The 13,664-nt window shown below is 35.6% G+C and overlaps 1 protein-coding gene and 1 pseudogene across 1 annotated transcript in view; one reads left to right on the forward strand and one right to left on the reverse strand.

Moving 5' to 3' along the window:
• Positions 1–13,664, forward strand: part of SASS6 (SAS-6 centriolar assembly protein) — an 81,812-nt gene that overhangs the window by 34,771 nt on the left and 33,377 nt on the right. The window contains exons 9-14 of the mRNA XM_077120138.1: positions 6,084–6,278; positions 6,388–6,477; positions 6,556–6,735; positions 7,139–7,220; positions 7,943–8,079; positions 11,089–11,217. Of these exons, the coding sequence (XP_076976253.1) occupies positions 6,084–6,278; positions 6,388–6,477; positions 6,556–6,735; positions 7,139–7,220; positions 7,943–8,079; positions 11,089–11,217 (813 nt within the window). The remainder of the gene's footprint in view (positions 1–6,083; positions 6,279–6,387; positions 6,478–6,555; positions 6,736–7,138; positions 7,221–7,942; positions 8,080–11,088; positions 11,218–13,664) is intronic.
• Positions 5,159–5,702, reverse strand: LOC143649973 (chromobox protein homolog 3 pseudogene; annotated as a pseudogene).

Raw genomic sequence — 13,664 nt, forward strand, 5'->3', positions numbered from 1 at the left:
TTATTGTGCTATCCATTTCTGAATTTTTACAGTCAGTCCTGTTGCACAATCTGTATCCCTTCACCTCCAATTACCCAATACCTACCCTATTTCTATCTCCTGATGACCTCTGTTCTTAACTGAAATTCTCCAAGTTCATTCACTAATGTTAATTCATATCAGTGAGACCATACAATATTTGTCCTTTTTTTTTTTCTGGCTAATCTCACACAACATAGTGTCCTCAAGGTCCATCCATGTTGTTATGTGCTTTATGACTTTATTCTGTCTTACAGCTGCATAATATTCCATCACAGGTATATACCACAGCTTGTTTAGCCACTTGTCTGTTGATGGACATTTGGGCTATTTCCATCTCTTGGCAATTATAAATAATGCTGCTTTAAACATTGGTGTGCACATGTCCATTTGTGTCCTTGCCCTCATGTCCTCTGAGTAGATACCTAGCAATGGTATTGCCGGATCATATGGCAATTCTATACTTAGCTTGCTGAAGAACTGCCAAACTGCCTTCCAAAGTGGTTATACCATTTGACATTCCCACCAACAGTGGATAAATATACCTCTTTCTCCACATCCTCTCCAGCACTTGTTGTTTTCTGTTTTACTGATAATGGCCATTCTGGTGGGGGTGAGATGGCATCTCATTGTGGTTTTGATTTGCATTTCCCTAATAGCCAGGGAAGTTGAGCATCTTTTCATGTGCCTTTTGGCCATTTGTATTTCCTCTTCTGAGAGGTGTCTGTTCATGTCTTTTGCCCATTTTGTAATTAGGTTGTTCATCTTTTTGTTTTTGAGTTGAACAATCTCTTTAAATATTCTGGAAACTAGACCTTTATCTGATATATCATTTCCAAGTATTGTCTCTCATTGTGTAGACTGTCTTTTTACTTTCTTGACACAGTTCTTTGATGTACAAAAAGGGTTTAATTTTGAGGAGTTCCCATTTCTTTCTTTCTCCAGTGTTTGTGCTTTGGTTGTAAGATCTAAGAAACTGCCTCCTATTACAAGGTTTATAAGGTTTTTCCCTACGTTTTCTTCTAAAAGTTTTATGGTTTTAGATCTAATGTTTAGGCCTTTGATCCATTTTGAGTTAATTTTTGTATAGGGTGTGAGATATGGATCCTCTTTCATTCTTTTGCGTGTGGAGTCCAGTTCTCTAGGCACCATTTATTGAAGCAACTGTTCTGTCCCAGTTAAGTTGGCTTGACTGCCTTATCAAAGATCAATTGTCCATAGATGATAGAGTCTACATCCAAACAATCTATTTTATTCCATTGTTCAATATATCTATCTTTATGCCAGTACCATGCTGTTTTGACCACTGTAGCTTCATAATATGCCTTCAAGTCAGGTGGTGTGAGACCTCCGACTTCATTTTTCTTTCTCAGGATATTTGTACATATTCGTGGCACCCTACCCTTCCTAATAATTTTGGTTATTGATTTTTCTATTTCTGAAAAGTAAGTTTTTATGATTTTAATTGGTATTGCATTGAATCTGTAAATTAGTTTAGATAGAATTGACATCTTAACTGTATTTAGTCTTCTAATTCATGAACACGGTATGCCCTTCCATTTATTTTGGTTTCTGTGATTTCTTTTAGCAATCTCCTATACTTTTTTTTTTTAATTTTTTTTATTAATCAAAAAAAAGAAAATAAATTAACACAACATTTAGAAATCATTCCATTCTACAAATGCACTCAGTAATTCTTAGTATCATCACATAGATGTATGATCATCATTTCTTAGTACATTTGCATCGATTTAGGAAAAGAACTAGCAAAACAGCAGAAAAAGATATAGAATGTTAATATAGAGAAGAGAATTAAAATAATAATACTAATAAAAAATATATATATATATAAAAAGGAAAAAGAAAAAAACAAAAGCAAAAGATACAAACAAACAAACAAAAAACTATTTCAGGTGCAGCTTCATTCAGTGTTCCAACATAGTTACATTACACTTAGGTATTATTGTGCTGTCCATTTTTGAGTTTTTGTATCTAGTCCTGTTGCACAGTCTGTATCCCTTCAGCTCCAATTACCCATTATCTTACCCTGTTTCTAACTCCTGCTGTTCTCTGTTACCAATGATATATTCCAAGCTGATTCTCGAATGTCGGTTCACATCAGTGGGACCATAAAGTATTTGTCCTTTAGTTTTTGGTTAGACTCACTCAGCATAATGTTCTCTAGGTCCATCCATGTTATTACATGCTTCATAAGTTTAGTCTGTCTTAAAGCTGCATAATATTCCATCGTAGGTACACACCACATTCGCTTAGCCACTCGTCTGTTGATGGACATTTTGGCTGTTTCCATCTCTTTGCAGTTGTAGATAATGCTGCTATAAACACTGGTGTGCAAATGTCTGTCTGTGTCTTTGCCCTTAAGTCCTTTGAGTAGATACCTAGCAGTGGTATTGCTGGGTCGTAATCCATTCTGCCAGTCTATGTCTTTTGATTGGGAAATTCAGTCCATTAACTTTTAGTGTTATTACTGTTTGGATAATATTTTCCTCTACCATTTTGGCTTTTGTATTATATATATCATATCTGATTTTCCTTCTTTCTATACTTTACTCCATACCTCTCTCTTCTGTCTTTTCGTATCTGACTCTAGTGCTCCCTTTAGTATTTCTTGCAGAGCTGGTCTCTTGGTCACAAATTCTCTCAGTGACTTTTTGTCTATAAATGTTTTAATTTCTCCTTCATTTTTGAAGGACAATTTTGCTGGATATAGAAGTCTTGGTTGGCAGTTTTTCTCTTTCAGTAATTTAAATATATCATCCCACTGTCTTCTAGCTTCCATGGTTTCTGCTGAGAAATCTACACATAGTCTTACTGGGTTTCCCTTGTATGTGACGGATTGTTTTTCTCTTGCTGCTTTCAAGATCCTCTCTTTCTCTTTGACCTCTGACATTCTAACTAGTAAGTGTCTTGGAGAACGCCTATTTGGGTCTATTCTCTTTGGGGTGCGCTGCACTTCTTGGATCTGCAAATTTAGGTCTTTCATAAGAGTTGGGAAATTTTCAGTGATAATTTCTTCCATTAGTTTTTCTCCTCCTTTTCCCTTCTCTTCTCCTGCTGGGACACCCACAACACGTATATTTGTGCACTTGATATTATCATTCAATTCCCTGATCCCCTGCTCAAGTTTTTCCATTCTTTTCCCTATAGTTTCTGTTTCTTTTTGGAGTTCAGATGTTCCATCCTCCAGTTCACTAATTGTAGCTTCTGTCTCTTTAGATCTACCATTGTAGGTATCCATTGTTTTTTCCATTTTTTCTTCTTTGTCCTTCACTCCCGTAAGTTCTGTGATTTGTTTTTTCAGATTTTCTATTTCTTCTTTTTGTTCAGCCCATGTCTTCTTCATGTCCTCCCTCAATTTATTGATTTGGTTTTTGAAGAGTTTTTCCATTTCTGTTCGTATTTTCAGCATTAGTTGTCTCAGCTTCTGTATCTCATTTGAACTTTTGGTTTGTTCCTTTGACTGAGCCATATCTTCAATTTTCCGAGCGTCATCCATTATTTTCTGCTGGTGTCTGGGCATTTGATCAGCTTTCCCTTGGTGTGGGACCCGGCTGGTTGAAAGGTTTTTCTGTGAAATTTCTGGGCTCTGTTTTTCTCTTCCTGCCCAGTAGGTGGCGCTCGTCTGTCTACGGGGCCCACCAGTAAAAGATGCTGTGGCTCCTTTAACTTGCCAATCCAAATCTCGCAGTCGACCCGGGAAACTGCGCGTGGTGGGGGGTGTCGCCGGCCACCGCGGCTTGGGAGAGTGCTGGTCCAAATTGCCCAGCTGGCCCGAGACGCCAAGCGTGGCGGGAGGGCCCCGCTATCCAACGTTCCCAGTCAGACCGGGGAGCCACGTGCGTGGAGGGGGCCCCAGTCGCCAGCCGCTCCAGCCGGGAAAACGCGCGCCCCTCGGGTATCTCACCGCAGCGGATTCTCCCTGCCCGTTCAGCCGTTCCAGAATGGGGTACGCTGTCTTTTTGGTCTCTGTCGTGGCTCCGGGAGCTGTTTTGTAATGTTTCTGTTTCTTTAGTTGCTGTTCTGGAGGAGGAACTAAGACCCGCACGTCTTACTAAGTCGCCATCTTCTCTGGAAGTCCCCACTCAGCTTTTTATTTCTTCAGTCTTTTATCCCATCGCTGCCGCTGCCCCTGCACTCCCAGAAGGCGGTCTCCTATACTTTTTTATAAGAAAACTTTAGGTCTTTTGTATCCTTGGTTAAATTTATTCCTAAGTATTTTATTCTTTTGGTTGCAATTGTAAATGGAATTTTTTTCTTGATTTTACCCTCAGATGGATCATTACTATTGTATTTAAATTGCCTTTAACTACGCCCTGTTTGAGTACTGAAAACAGTATATACCTTGTTTTCTCATTTGGGTGTGGAGATTGTTGGTTGTGGTAGAGTTTCTTCTCAGAGCTTCACAAATATTTTGCATTTATATGATTAAAGATATAAACATGGATTTTGCTGTGGCTACTTCAAATTATATTAATTTGTATTGTATTTAAATTGTTCAGTTGATTACTGAATCATCTATATGATTTGAAAGTTTATGACTTTAGGAAAATTTTCAATTTAAGTTTAAGTGATTTCTTGCTCAGAATAATGGCATCACAGAAGCACCATGGCCTTATCTGTGGTTGTGAAAGTTGATTTTTTTTTAATGGTTTTTGTTTTCGATTAATGTAAAAAATACTAAAAAGTAAAATTTACATATGTATTTATACACACACACACACACAAACAGAACACAGAATGGTCAGAATGGTCTCCTTAGGCATGTATGGGGCTAAGCACAAGTTTTATTCAATAAAGACTGGAAAATTTTCCCACATTTAGAAAACCTGTTCTCTGATGCAAAGGAAATACCATACCATGGTATCAAATGTTCTTTTCTGATAAATGAAGCAACTACAGAAAACTTTAATTTGTTCGAAGTAACCAGTGATATTGATGCAAAAACAAAATAAAAACCAATACTCCCCAAAATACCTAACAACTCCCCCATACTACTATTCAAAACAAGCATATGAAACCTGATTTCCAGTAGAATAGTTGTTCTTCACCCTAATAAATAAAAAAAACAAGACCCAGATTTTACATATGTATAAATATATACAAAAAGCCATCCAAACTATTATTGAGCTTCATTTTCTGGACAAGAATGCCAAGTTAGTCTCTCTTCATAAAAAGTAGTTAGAATTTAAGGACACTTAAGTTTGCCTCTTTGGCCATCACCAAGTCTGCCTCATCTGAATCTTTCCATTTCATGGGAAACATTAGTTCTATGTTGTCTGTGGCACCAATTAGGCGTTCAGGATGAAGACCTCTTGCATAAACCTCTTTATCAGCAGAATCTCTTTTCTTCTTTGATTTGCGGTCATCAGATTCACTGTCAGATAAAGATTTTCTTTTTGTACCATCTTTTTCTTTACCAGGTTTTTGAGAATTAAGAAATTCTTCAATTAAGTCTTGGCAATCTAAATTTTCTTCAGGCTCCCAAGTATTGTCAGAATCTGTAAACCCCTTCTACTTCAGGAAATACTCCACCTTCCCATTTACTACATGTCGATACAGTACTTTTTCCACCACAAATTCTTCGGGTTCTGCCTCTTCCACCTTTTTACTCTTTCCATTCTGTGCTTTCCCATTTTCTGTGATGTAGTTTTATTGGAGGCCATTTTTTATTGCAGACTTGAGGAGCTATTATTCACTGCCTCGGAGCTGCCCGGGACCCGGGTCTGCAGTGTCTCTGGCTCTGTGCGCTTCCAGCTTGAGCCGTGTTAGCAGTTTTTAAAAGTTACAGTAATTTATTCATAAACCAGGATTCTTATATTTTCCCTTTCACATGATTGAACTAGATGTTAGTGTCTTTACAATTATATTCCAAGTTTACAAGTTACTCATGCAATAGACTTTTATGCCCTTTGAAAAAAATCATGTTTTGGAACTTTTAAAGTATTAATGACATTTTCAATATTTTAAACATCTTTATTATAAATAAACAGATCAGCCAGCTTACCTTTTGCATGTATATAATTTTATTTTCTTTTTACCGGTAGGAGCTACAGAGGTCTAAGCAAGAAATCCTTTCTTTAAGAAGAGAAAATTCTACACTAGATGCTGAATGCCATGAAAAAGAAAAGCATATTAATCAGTTACAAACAAAAGTGGCTGTTTTAGAACAGGAAATCAAGGATAAGGACCAGCTTATTTTAAGAACAAAAGAAGCATTTGATACAATCCAGGAACAAAAGGTCTACTTTTATATTTTCTAAATAAGTTGATGATCGCATTTATGAGTGATACTTTTCCTAAACAAATATAAATGTCCTAATTATTCGTGTTTTAAAAAATATGTATCAGGTGGCTTTAGAAGAAAATGGAGAGAAAAATCAGGTGCAATTAGGAAAACTGGAAGCCACAATAAAATCATTATCAGGAGAACTGCTTAAGGTTTGTTTTTAAAAATTTTGTAGAATGTTACTGTTTCATTGGATTGTGTTGAAAGTTATATTTGAAGCTCTTTTACAGGCTAATGAAATTATTAAGAAGTTACAAGGGGATCTGAAAACCCTAATGGGTAAGTTGAAACTGAAGAATACAGTTACTATTCAACAAGAAAAACTTTTGGCTGAGAAGGAGGAGAAGTTACAAAAGGAACAAAAGGAATTACAAGATGTTGGACAATCTCTCCAAATTAAAGAGCAAGAGGTAGTTAAAATTTTATACTTTTGTGTATGTGATTTGTACATGAGTGTTTATTTGCAAAGTATAGCAAGCTTCCTCAGATGTATTTTTAAAATTTCTACTTCATTAGAAAATGTAATGTCTTTTGTTGCTGGCAAATGGATATGACTAGATTAAACAGAAGTGAATAACTATTATAGTTTGAAAAGTTAGTTTTGTGACTCAAATACATTGAGTGTTCACGTACCATACACATATACAACACATAAATGTCTTATTACACATTTGAGCTAATTCCTTTATTTTCATTTAATAATAATTGATAGTAATCAATTGGTTACTAAATTAAATTAATATAATCAGTTACTTCAGCTTTTATTTTAACTTTTATTATATTTGATTTACTAAGAGGGTTAACATATTTCAGGTATGCAAATTGCAAGACCAATTAGAAGCTACAGTTCAAAAACTTGAGGAGAGCAAACAGCTCCTGAAAAATAATGAAAAGTGTAAGTGTTAAATTTTTATGTAAATTAGGTTTGTAGTTTTGTTCTGAATCAATAACTTTAAGTTGAATTCATAAATATGTAGGTAAATCAGGATATTGTTACATACAAATAATTTCTGCTTTAAATTTACTGTCTTAGTGTCTTTGCTATAGTAAATTACCTTATCTGCCCTGTAAATCAGATAGATATTCATTATAAAGAAAATCATGTCATATGTGAGTAACCCAAACTTAAAAGTGTTGAAATATTGGCCTAATTTACTGCTTAAATTTTTCACTCCTCTTTTTAAAATTGCTGTATTTACTTCATAGTACTAATCTGAATTATTCAAAATTAAAATATAAGGTTAAACTTTTAACTAACAGATTCTCAGGATCTAGTACAGATATCAGACCTAAGAGTGTGAACTTGAAATAAACTATAAGATATTCTGGAAACAAAAGCCTTCAAAAGTATTTAGTCTTAAATGAGTAGAGAGGCCTCACTTGCAAAAATATGTTTCTAGAGTAATAGAATAATAAGGAGGCCCATGTGACAGTTGCAAAATTAAGAATCTTTTAATATAAAAATTTCAGTGAACATTTGTTGTTCTCCTGTGATATGTATAAGTTTTAAAATCTTAAAATATCTAAATTCTATATAAATTTTAAACACTTAAATGGTTAGAAAAATGAAAATAGTAAAATAAAATACTTTACCTTGTTTCTTGTTCTTTTATTTAGTAATCACATGGTTAAATAAAGAACTAAATGAAAATCAGCTAGTGAGAAAGCAAGATGTGTTGGGTTCTTCTCCCGCTCCACCTGGACATTGTAGCAGCAACACCATCAGAAGTGGAATTTCTCCTAACCCTAATGTGGTAAGCTTTAAATTGAGATGTGAATGTCTCAGTGAATTTCCTAAAACAAAAGTATTCTCAAATTATTAGGAATTCTTTGTGATTTAAGGTGGTGGTACTGATACAGACCTGCAATTATTAGCCCTTAAGAATTTGAGTTGCTCTTGGAAGTGCAACATAAGAATACTTGCTGTTAATAGAGAGGCTGTAGTTCAAGGGCATTGTTCTTTGTGAAACAGTTTAAGGGGTATAGAAATTATTCAGTATTAACTAAAGTAATGTTAAAACTTTCCAACACATATCTGCAGTGTTATTTAAGAGAATTTAAGAGGACAGAATTCTGGTATTGGATCCAAGTTTGGAACTACAATGGAAAGAATGTAAACTGTGCTCTATTGGAAAAAAAGAACATTGGGAACCTTGTTGACAGACTTGTGGAATATAGAATTCTAGATTCTAGAAGAAACTGCTTATAAAATATAAATTTTCTAGCTCCCAGGACAAGATCTTTGCGTTTTCCTTGCAGGAAATAAGAGCGGAGAAAGAGAATAGCAGCTTCTTGGTACCATGATCTGATATGGTTCTGCTGGCAAGGCTTAGGTGTGCTAGGAGCTGCCCTAGCACTCATAGCTAGACCTTGGTGTTCTCCTGTTGTATATAAACAGTTTGACAGAACATCAGCATCAGATAAAGCCATTCCGTGATGATGATGGATAAGGGCAAAACAAAAGCAAGATCATTCCATTGTCATGTCTAAACACAAAGATATGGACATTGCCAAACCATAGAAATGACTGAGCATCCTCCTATCCTGGCTTACATGAGTGACTGCTGCTTCTTTACCAATTATAGCTTACCCTTACTGTATTCCTCCCATTTTATTGCTAAGGTTTATTCAAATACACAAATTGTAGATTTTTTTTTTTTGCATGGGCAGGCACCAGGAATCAAACCCGGGTCTCCAGCATGGCAGGCGAGAACTCAGCCTGCTGAGTTACCATGGCCCACTCATAGAATTTTTATACCCATTTCCTGACAGAATCCAAACCAGAGCTAAGTCCTGCTTCCTTAAGTTCTGCCCCAAATGACCTAACATAGGCCTCAATCCTGTCTCCCTTTTTTTTAAACTTTAAATTTTGAAATACTTTCAAACTTATAGGACACTTACAAAAATAATACAAACCTCGTACAGAGAACTCCAACATCCCTCTACCCCTGTCTTCCCCCAGATACCCAAATACACCAATTTTAATGTTGCCACATTTGCTATATTATCCTTTCTGTCTTGCTCTCTATCTATCTGTCAATCCATTTTCTGAACCTTGCTTGTAGGTTGAATACATCATGCTTCTTCAGCACTTAACACTGACAATGCACATTTTCTAAGAACAGGAATATTCACTTATATAACCACTTTATGTGCAATTATCAAGTTCAAGAAATTTAACATTCATATAAAGCTTAGAGTCCATAGTCCAATTTTTTTCATATGTCTCAGTATTGTCCTTTTGAGCCTTTTTTCCTCCCGTGCTGGATCCCATATAGGATCATGTATTGCATGTAATGATCATTGTTTCTTCAGTTGCTCTCTTTTTTAAGTTGTAGGAACTTATAAACTTTCCCAACTCAATGACTCCCAAGCATACCGTTACATGGAATTAATCACATTCACAATTTTGCAGTATCCTCACCAACTTCCATTAATAAAATTTATCCGTCTTCCTAAACAAAAATCCTGTACCCATTATGCGTTAACTGTTCATTTCCCTTGCCTGCCCTGCCCCTCGCAACTTGTACTTTCAATTTGTTTCTATGAACTTGTACATTCTCTGACATTTTCTTATAATTATCGTAAAGCTTAAATTGAACATTTTAAATCTGTATCAGTCTCCTTTGTTTTGTTAAACTTAACTTCAAGAGTTGACACAAACTATGTTCCTATACTCAACTGTTCCCTATCTTTATATAGTTTTTCTCACAAATTACATGTTTATACATTGTGATTCTAAAACCACTGATTTATCATTACATTTTATGCATTTGCCTTTTAGATCTTGTAGGAAGTTAAAACTGGAGTTATAAGCCAGAATACAATATTATTTGCAATTATATTTATCCATGTTGTTACCTTTATCAGTGATCTTTAAATGTAAAGTTTCTTTTAATACCTTCTTACTGAGACCTACCATGGTTCCCCATAATACGCATTTTGCCTTGTTTCACGGAGCAATAAAACCAAATTATTATGTTTCTGATGGTCTTTGGCTGGGGAGCAGTTACAGAGGGTTTAAAATTTAAGTGCCTAACTTTTAATCTTTAGTAAATCACATAGTGCTAGGTATCTAAAGAAGGGAAAGGATTTCTTCCAGTTTAGAAAAGATACAACAAATAGTATCAGAGATTGAATTATAAACTTGAAAAACCTTGATAGATTTAACCTCGAATGATTAATGATTAATAGCTGTGTGAAAGGTATTTTTGTCATGCAGCCACTGATGTATATATCATTGCTTCTCAAGATTTGTGTCTCAGTTGACCTCTTATAAAAATGAATGTTGTTCCCATGACATATTGAACATTGTAAAGCAAATTTTTGTCTTCATTAGTCCATCTAAGAATAATGATCTAGCTTTTACTCAGATAAGCTGGCAGAAAATGATTTTGTCACTGATTGGCAGTTGGTAATCTTTGATTACTTATTCCCTCCCTTCCTGGTTTTCAGGAGGAAAGGGCTAGAGGGACCTGTAGTAGATCAAAGGTCTTTCTTTTAACTAAGTTCAAAGCCTGCCAAATAGTTTATTTTGTCCAAGTTTGCATAGCCTCTCTTAAAACCCCTCTGGACCAAAGGTATCCTAACATCATGTTATGTGATAAAGCAAGAATTTTCAGTGTCATGATGAACAAAATTGGCCTCTGAGCTATCGTTTTTAACTAGTAGCTATTGTAACAGATACTAATGCTTCCTGGATTAGCAGGTACTATTTAGAATTAAGTTTTCATCTTTAATCTTTTCTATGTTTTTATTTTTAGATTGATGGTAGACTGACTTACCCATCTTGTGGAATTGGTTATCCACTTTCTTCTGCATTTGCATTCCAGAATGCCTTTCCTCATCAAATACCTGCCAAAAATACCATCCACCCGGTTTCAGGACCAAAGGTAATCAAATTAGCTAACCTGTTTTTGTTGCTGAAAAATATAGAAATTCAAAATATACAAATACATTTCACTTTTTTTCTTAATTCATTCTTTGATCAATTACTTAAATATTAGGTAATGTATTAGATAGATGCAATTACTGAATATTCATATGTAATGAATATTGTTAATCGTTATGTATGTTTACAGGAAATAGATTATTTTTTTTTAATTAGAGAAGTTATGGATTTATAAAAAAAGATCATACATAAAATACTGGGTTCCCATATACCACACTTTTTTTTTTTTTTTTTTTTCTGCATGGGCAGGCACTGGGAATTGAACCGGGGTCTCCGGCATGAAAGGCAAGAACTCTGCCTGCTGAGCCACTGTGGCCTGCCCACCACACTATTATTAACAACTTGCATTGGTGTGGTACATTTGTTACAATTGATGAAAACGAATTTTTATACTTGCACTATTAACTGCAGTCCATTGTTTAACTTAGGGTTCACTATTTGTGCTGTGCAGTTCCATGGATTTTTTTTTATATTCTAGTAATATATATGTATGTTATTTCTTGAGTCACTGTAATTAAAAAAACAACAACTGGACATCTGTCTGCTTAAAACTTACTTATTTCATTCAACCTATCCTTCATTATTCATTCATCTACTAATATTCTCTTCTTTATATGTCCCACTGAAGACTAACGAAGATCACTGACGTCATGCTGTTGACTTGTTACCTGTGGTGACAATAATTTAAATTATCGAAAACTGTCATGGACTTTATTTTCATTCCTGATTTCTGGTCCATATTGGTTTCTTCCTAAATCATGGAGACAAATAAGTTTTATTGAAAAAATATTTTAATAAAAGATAGAATGTGAATTTATAATTCTAAAAGGTAGAATTTGAAACATTATAAACTCTATGGCAACTTATAACAGTGTGCACCAGGAAAACATTCTGAACTTAATCCATTCCTGTGGGTGTGAACCCTTGTAAATAGGAGCTTTTGTTGAGGTTTTTCAGTTCAGGTGAGGCCCACCTGAATCAGGATGGGGCTTAATTCTGTTGCTGGTATCCTTTAATAGCAGTGTGAAATTGAGATTCACAGAGAGTAAGCTAGAGAGCAGCCAGCCAGAAACTGGAAGTAAACCTGAAAGAGAAGTCAGGACAGATTACCATGTTCTTTGCCTTGTGACAGAAAAGCCAAGGACCAAAGTATACTAGCAGCCAATTCTAGAAGGCCATAGTCTTCTGGGAGAAGCCATTGCCTTGAGACTTGATTTTGGACTTCTCCTAGCTCAATACTGTGATCTAATAAATTACTGTCATTTATGTCAACCATTGCATAGTATTTGCTTTTGGCAGCCAGGAAACTAAAAACAGTTTTTGGTACTAGAAAGTGAGGTGCCGCTATTACAAATATCTAAAATGTGGAAACAGCTTCGTAATTGGGTAGTCAGTAGAGAATGGAAGAATTGGGGGACTCAAAAATGAATGAGAACTATAGAGAAATTTGTTATCATCTTAGCGATTACCTAATTTGACATAAACAGAATTTTGACTAAAATATGGGCATTAATGGTAGTCCCGGTGATAACCTGAGAAGGAAATGAGAATTTGCTATTAGAAATTGGAGAGAAGTAGATCCTTTGTATAAAATGAAAGAGAACTTGGTGAAATTGAGTTCTGATGTTGGATGGAAGTCAAAACGTGAAAGTTAGGAGCTTGTATATTTAGCTGAGTCATTCAAGCTGACTATGGAAAGTGCAGCCTGTTTTTTCTTAAAGCTTGTAGTGAAATAAGGGAGGAAAGAGATAAGTTTCCTGTATATAAAGAAACCAGAAAGGGATAGTTTTTTGAAAATTCTGAGCCTATCCAGATAATGTACTCTGAGACTAGGGCCAGAAATAGCTCTATCAGAGAACTCTCTGAGTTCCAGACATTGAGTCCCCAGAGAATAGGGATCCAGGTGACGGTATAAGTAAACATGGACCCAGTCTGCCATTTCAGTGGATGTCTGGATAGTAAATGCAATTATGCAGGAAGGATCTGTAGAAGTTTCTTAGTGTGATTATTTGGACCCCTGAGCGGTACACACCAAGCTGACAAAGTTTTGTGTAATTTGCATGAGCAGAACCACTGCTAGCCTCGACAGCCTAGACAACCTAGGGGCAGAGAAGGGACTGATTGAAGGAAGAATAGCTTCAATGGCAGAACCATGGAAGTCAATGTCTGGGCTTGAAGAAATCTCTTCAGGCCGAGAGTGAGCCCTCAGTATGTAAAGAGGGCAAATTCACCCTTGCATTTGGAGAGGGCTGGCCATCTACTGTGGTCCTTGGAGGAGTCAGGCCTTGTACCCCATTTGTTTAGGGAGAACATAGTACTCTAGTGCTCAGAGAAGGTGGGCCTGTCCTAGCATTTGCAGATTCATCAGCATGCTGGTGCCTGGAGAAG

This window comes from Tamandua tetradactyla, chromosome 11 (assembly GCF_023851605.1).
Source record: "Tamandua tetradactyla isolate mTamTet1 chromosome 11, mTamTet1.pri, whole genome shotgun sequence".
NCBI classification, from domain to species: Eukaryota; Metazoa; Chordata; class Mammalia; order Pilosa; family Myrmecophagidae; genus Tamandua; species Tamandua tetradactyla.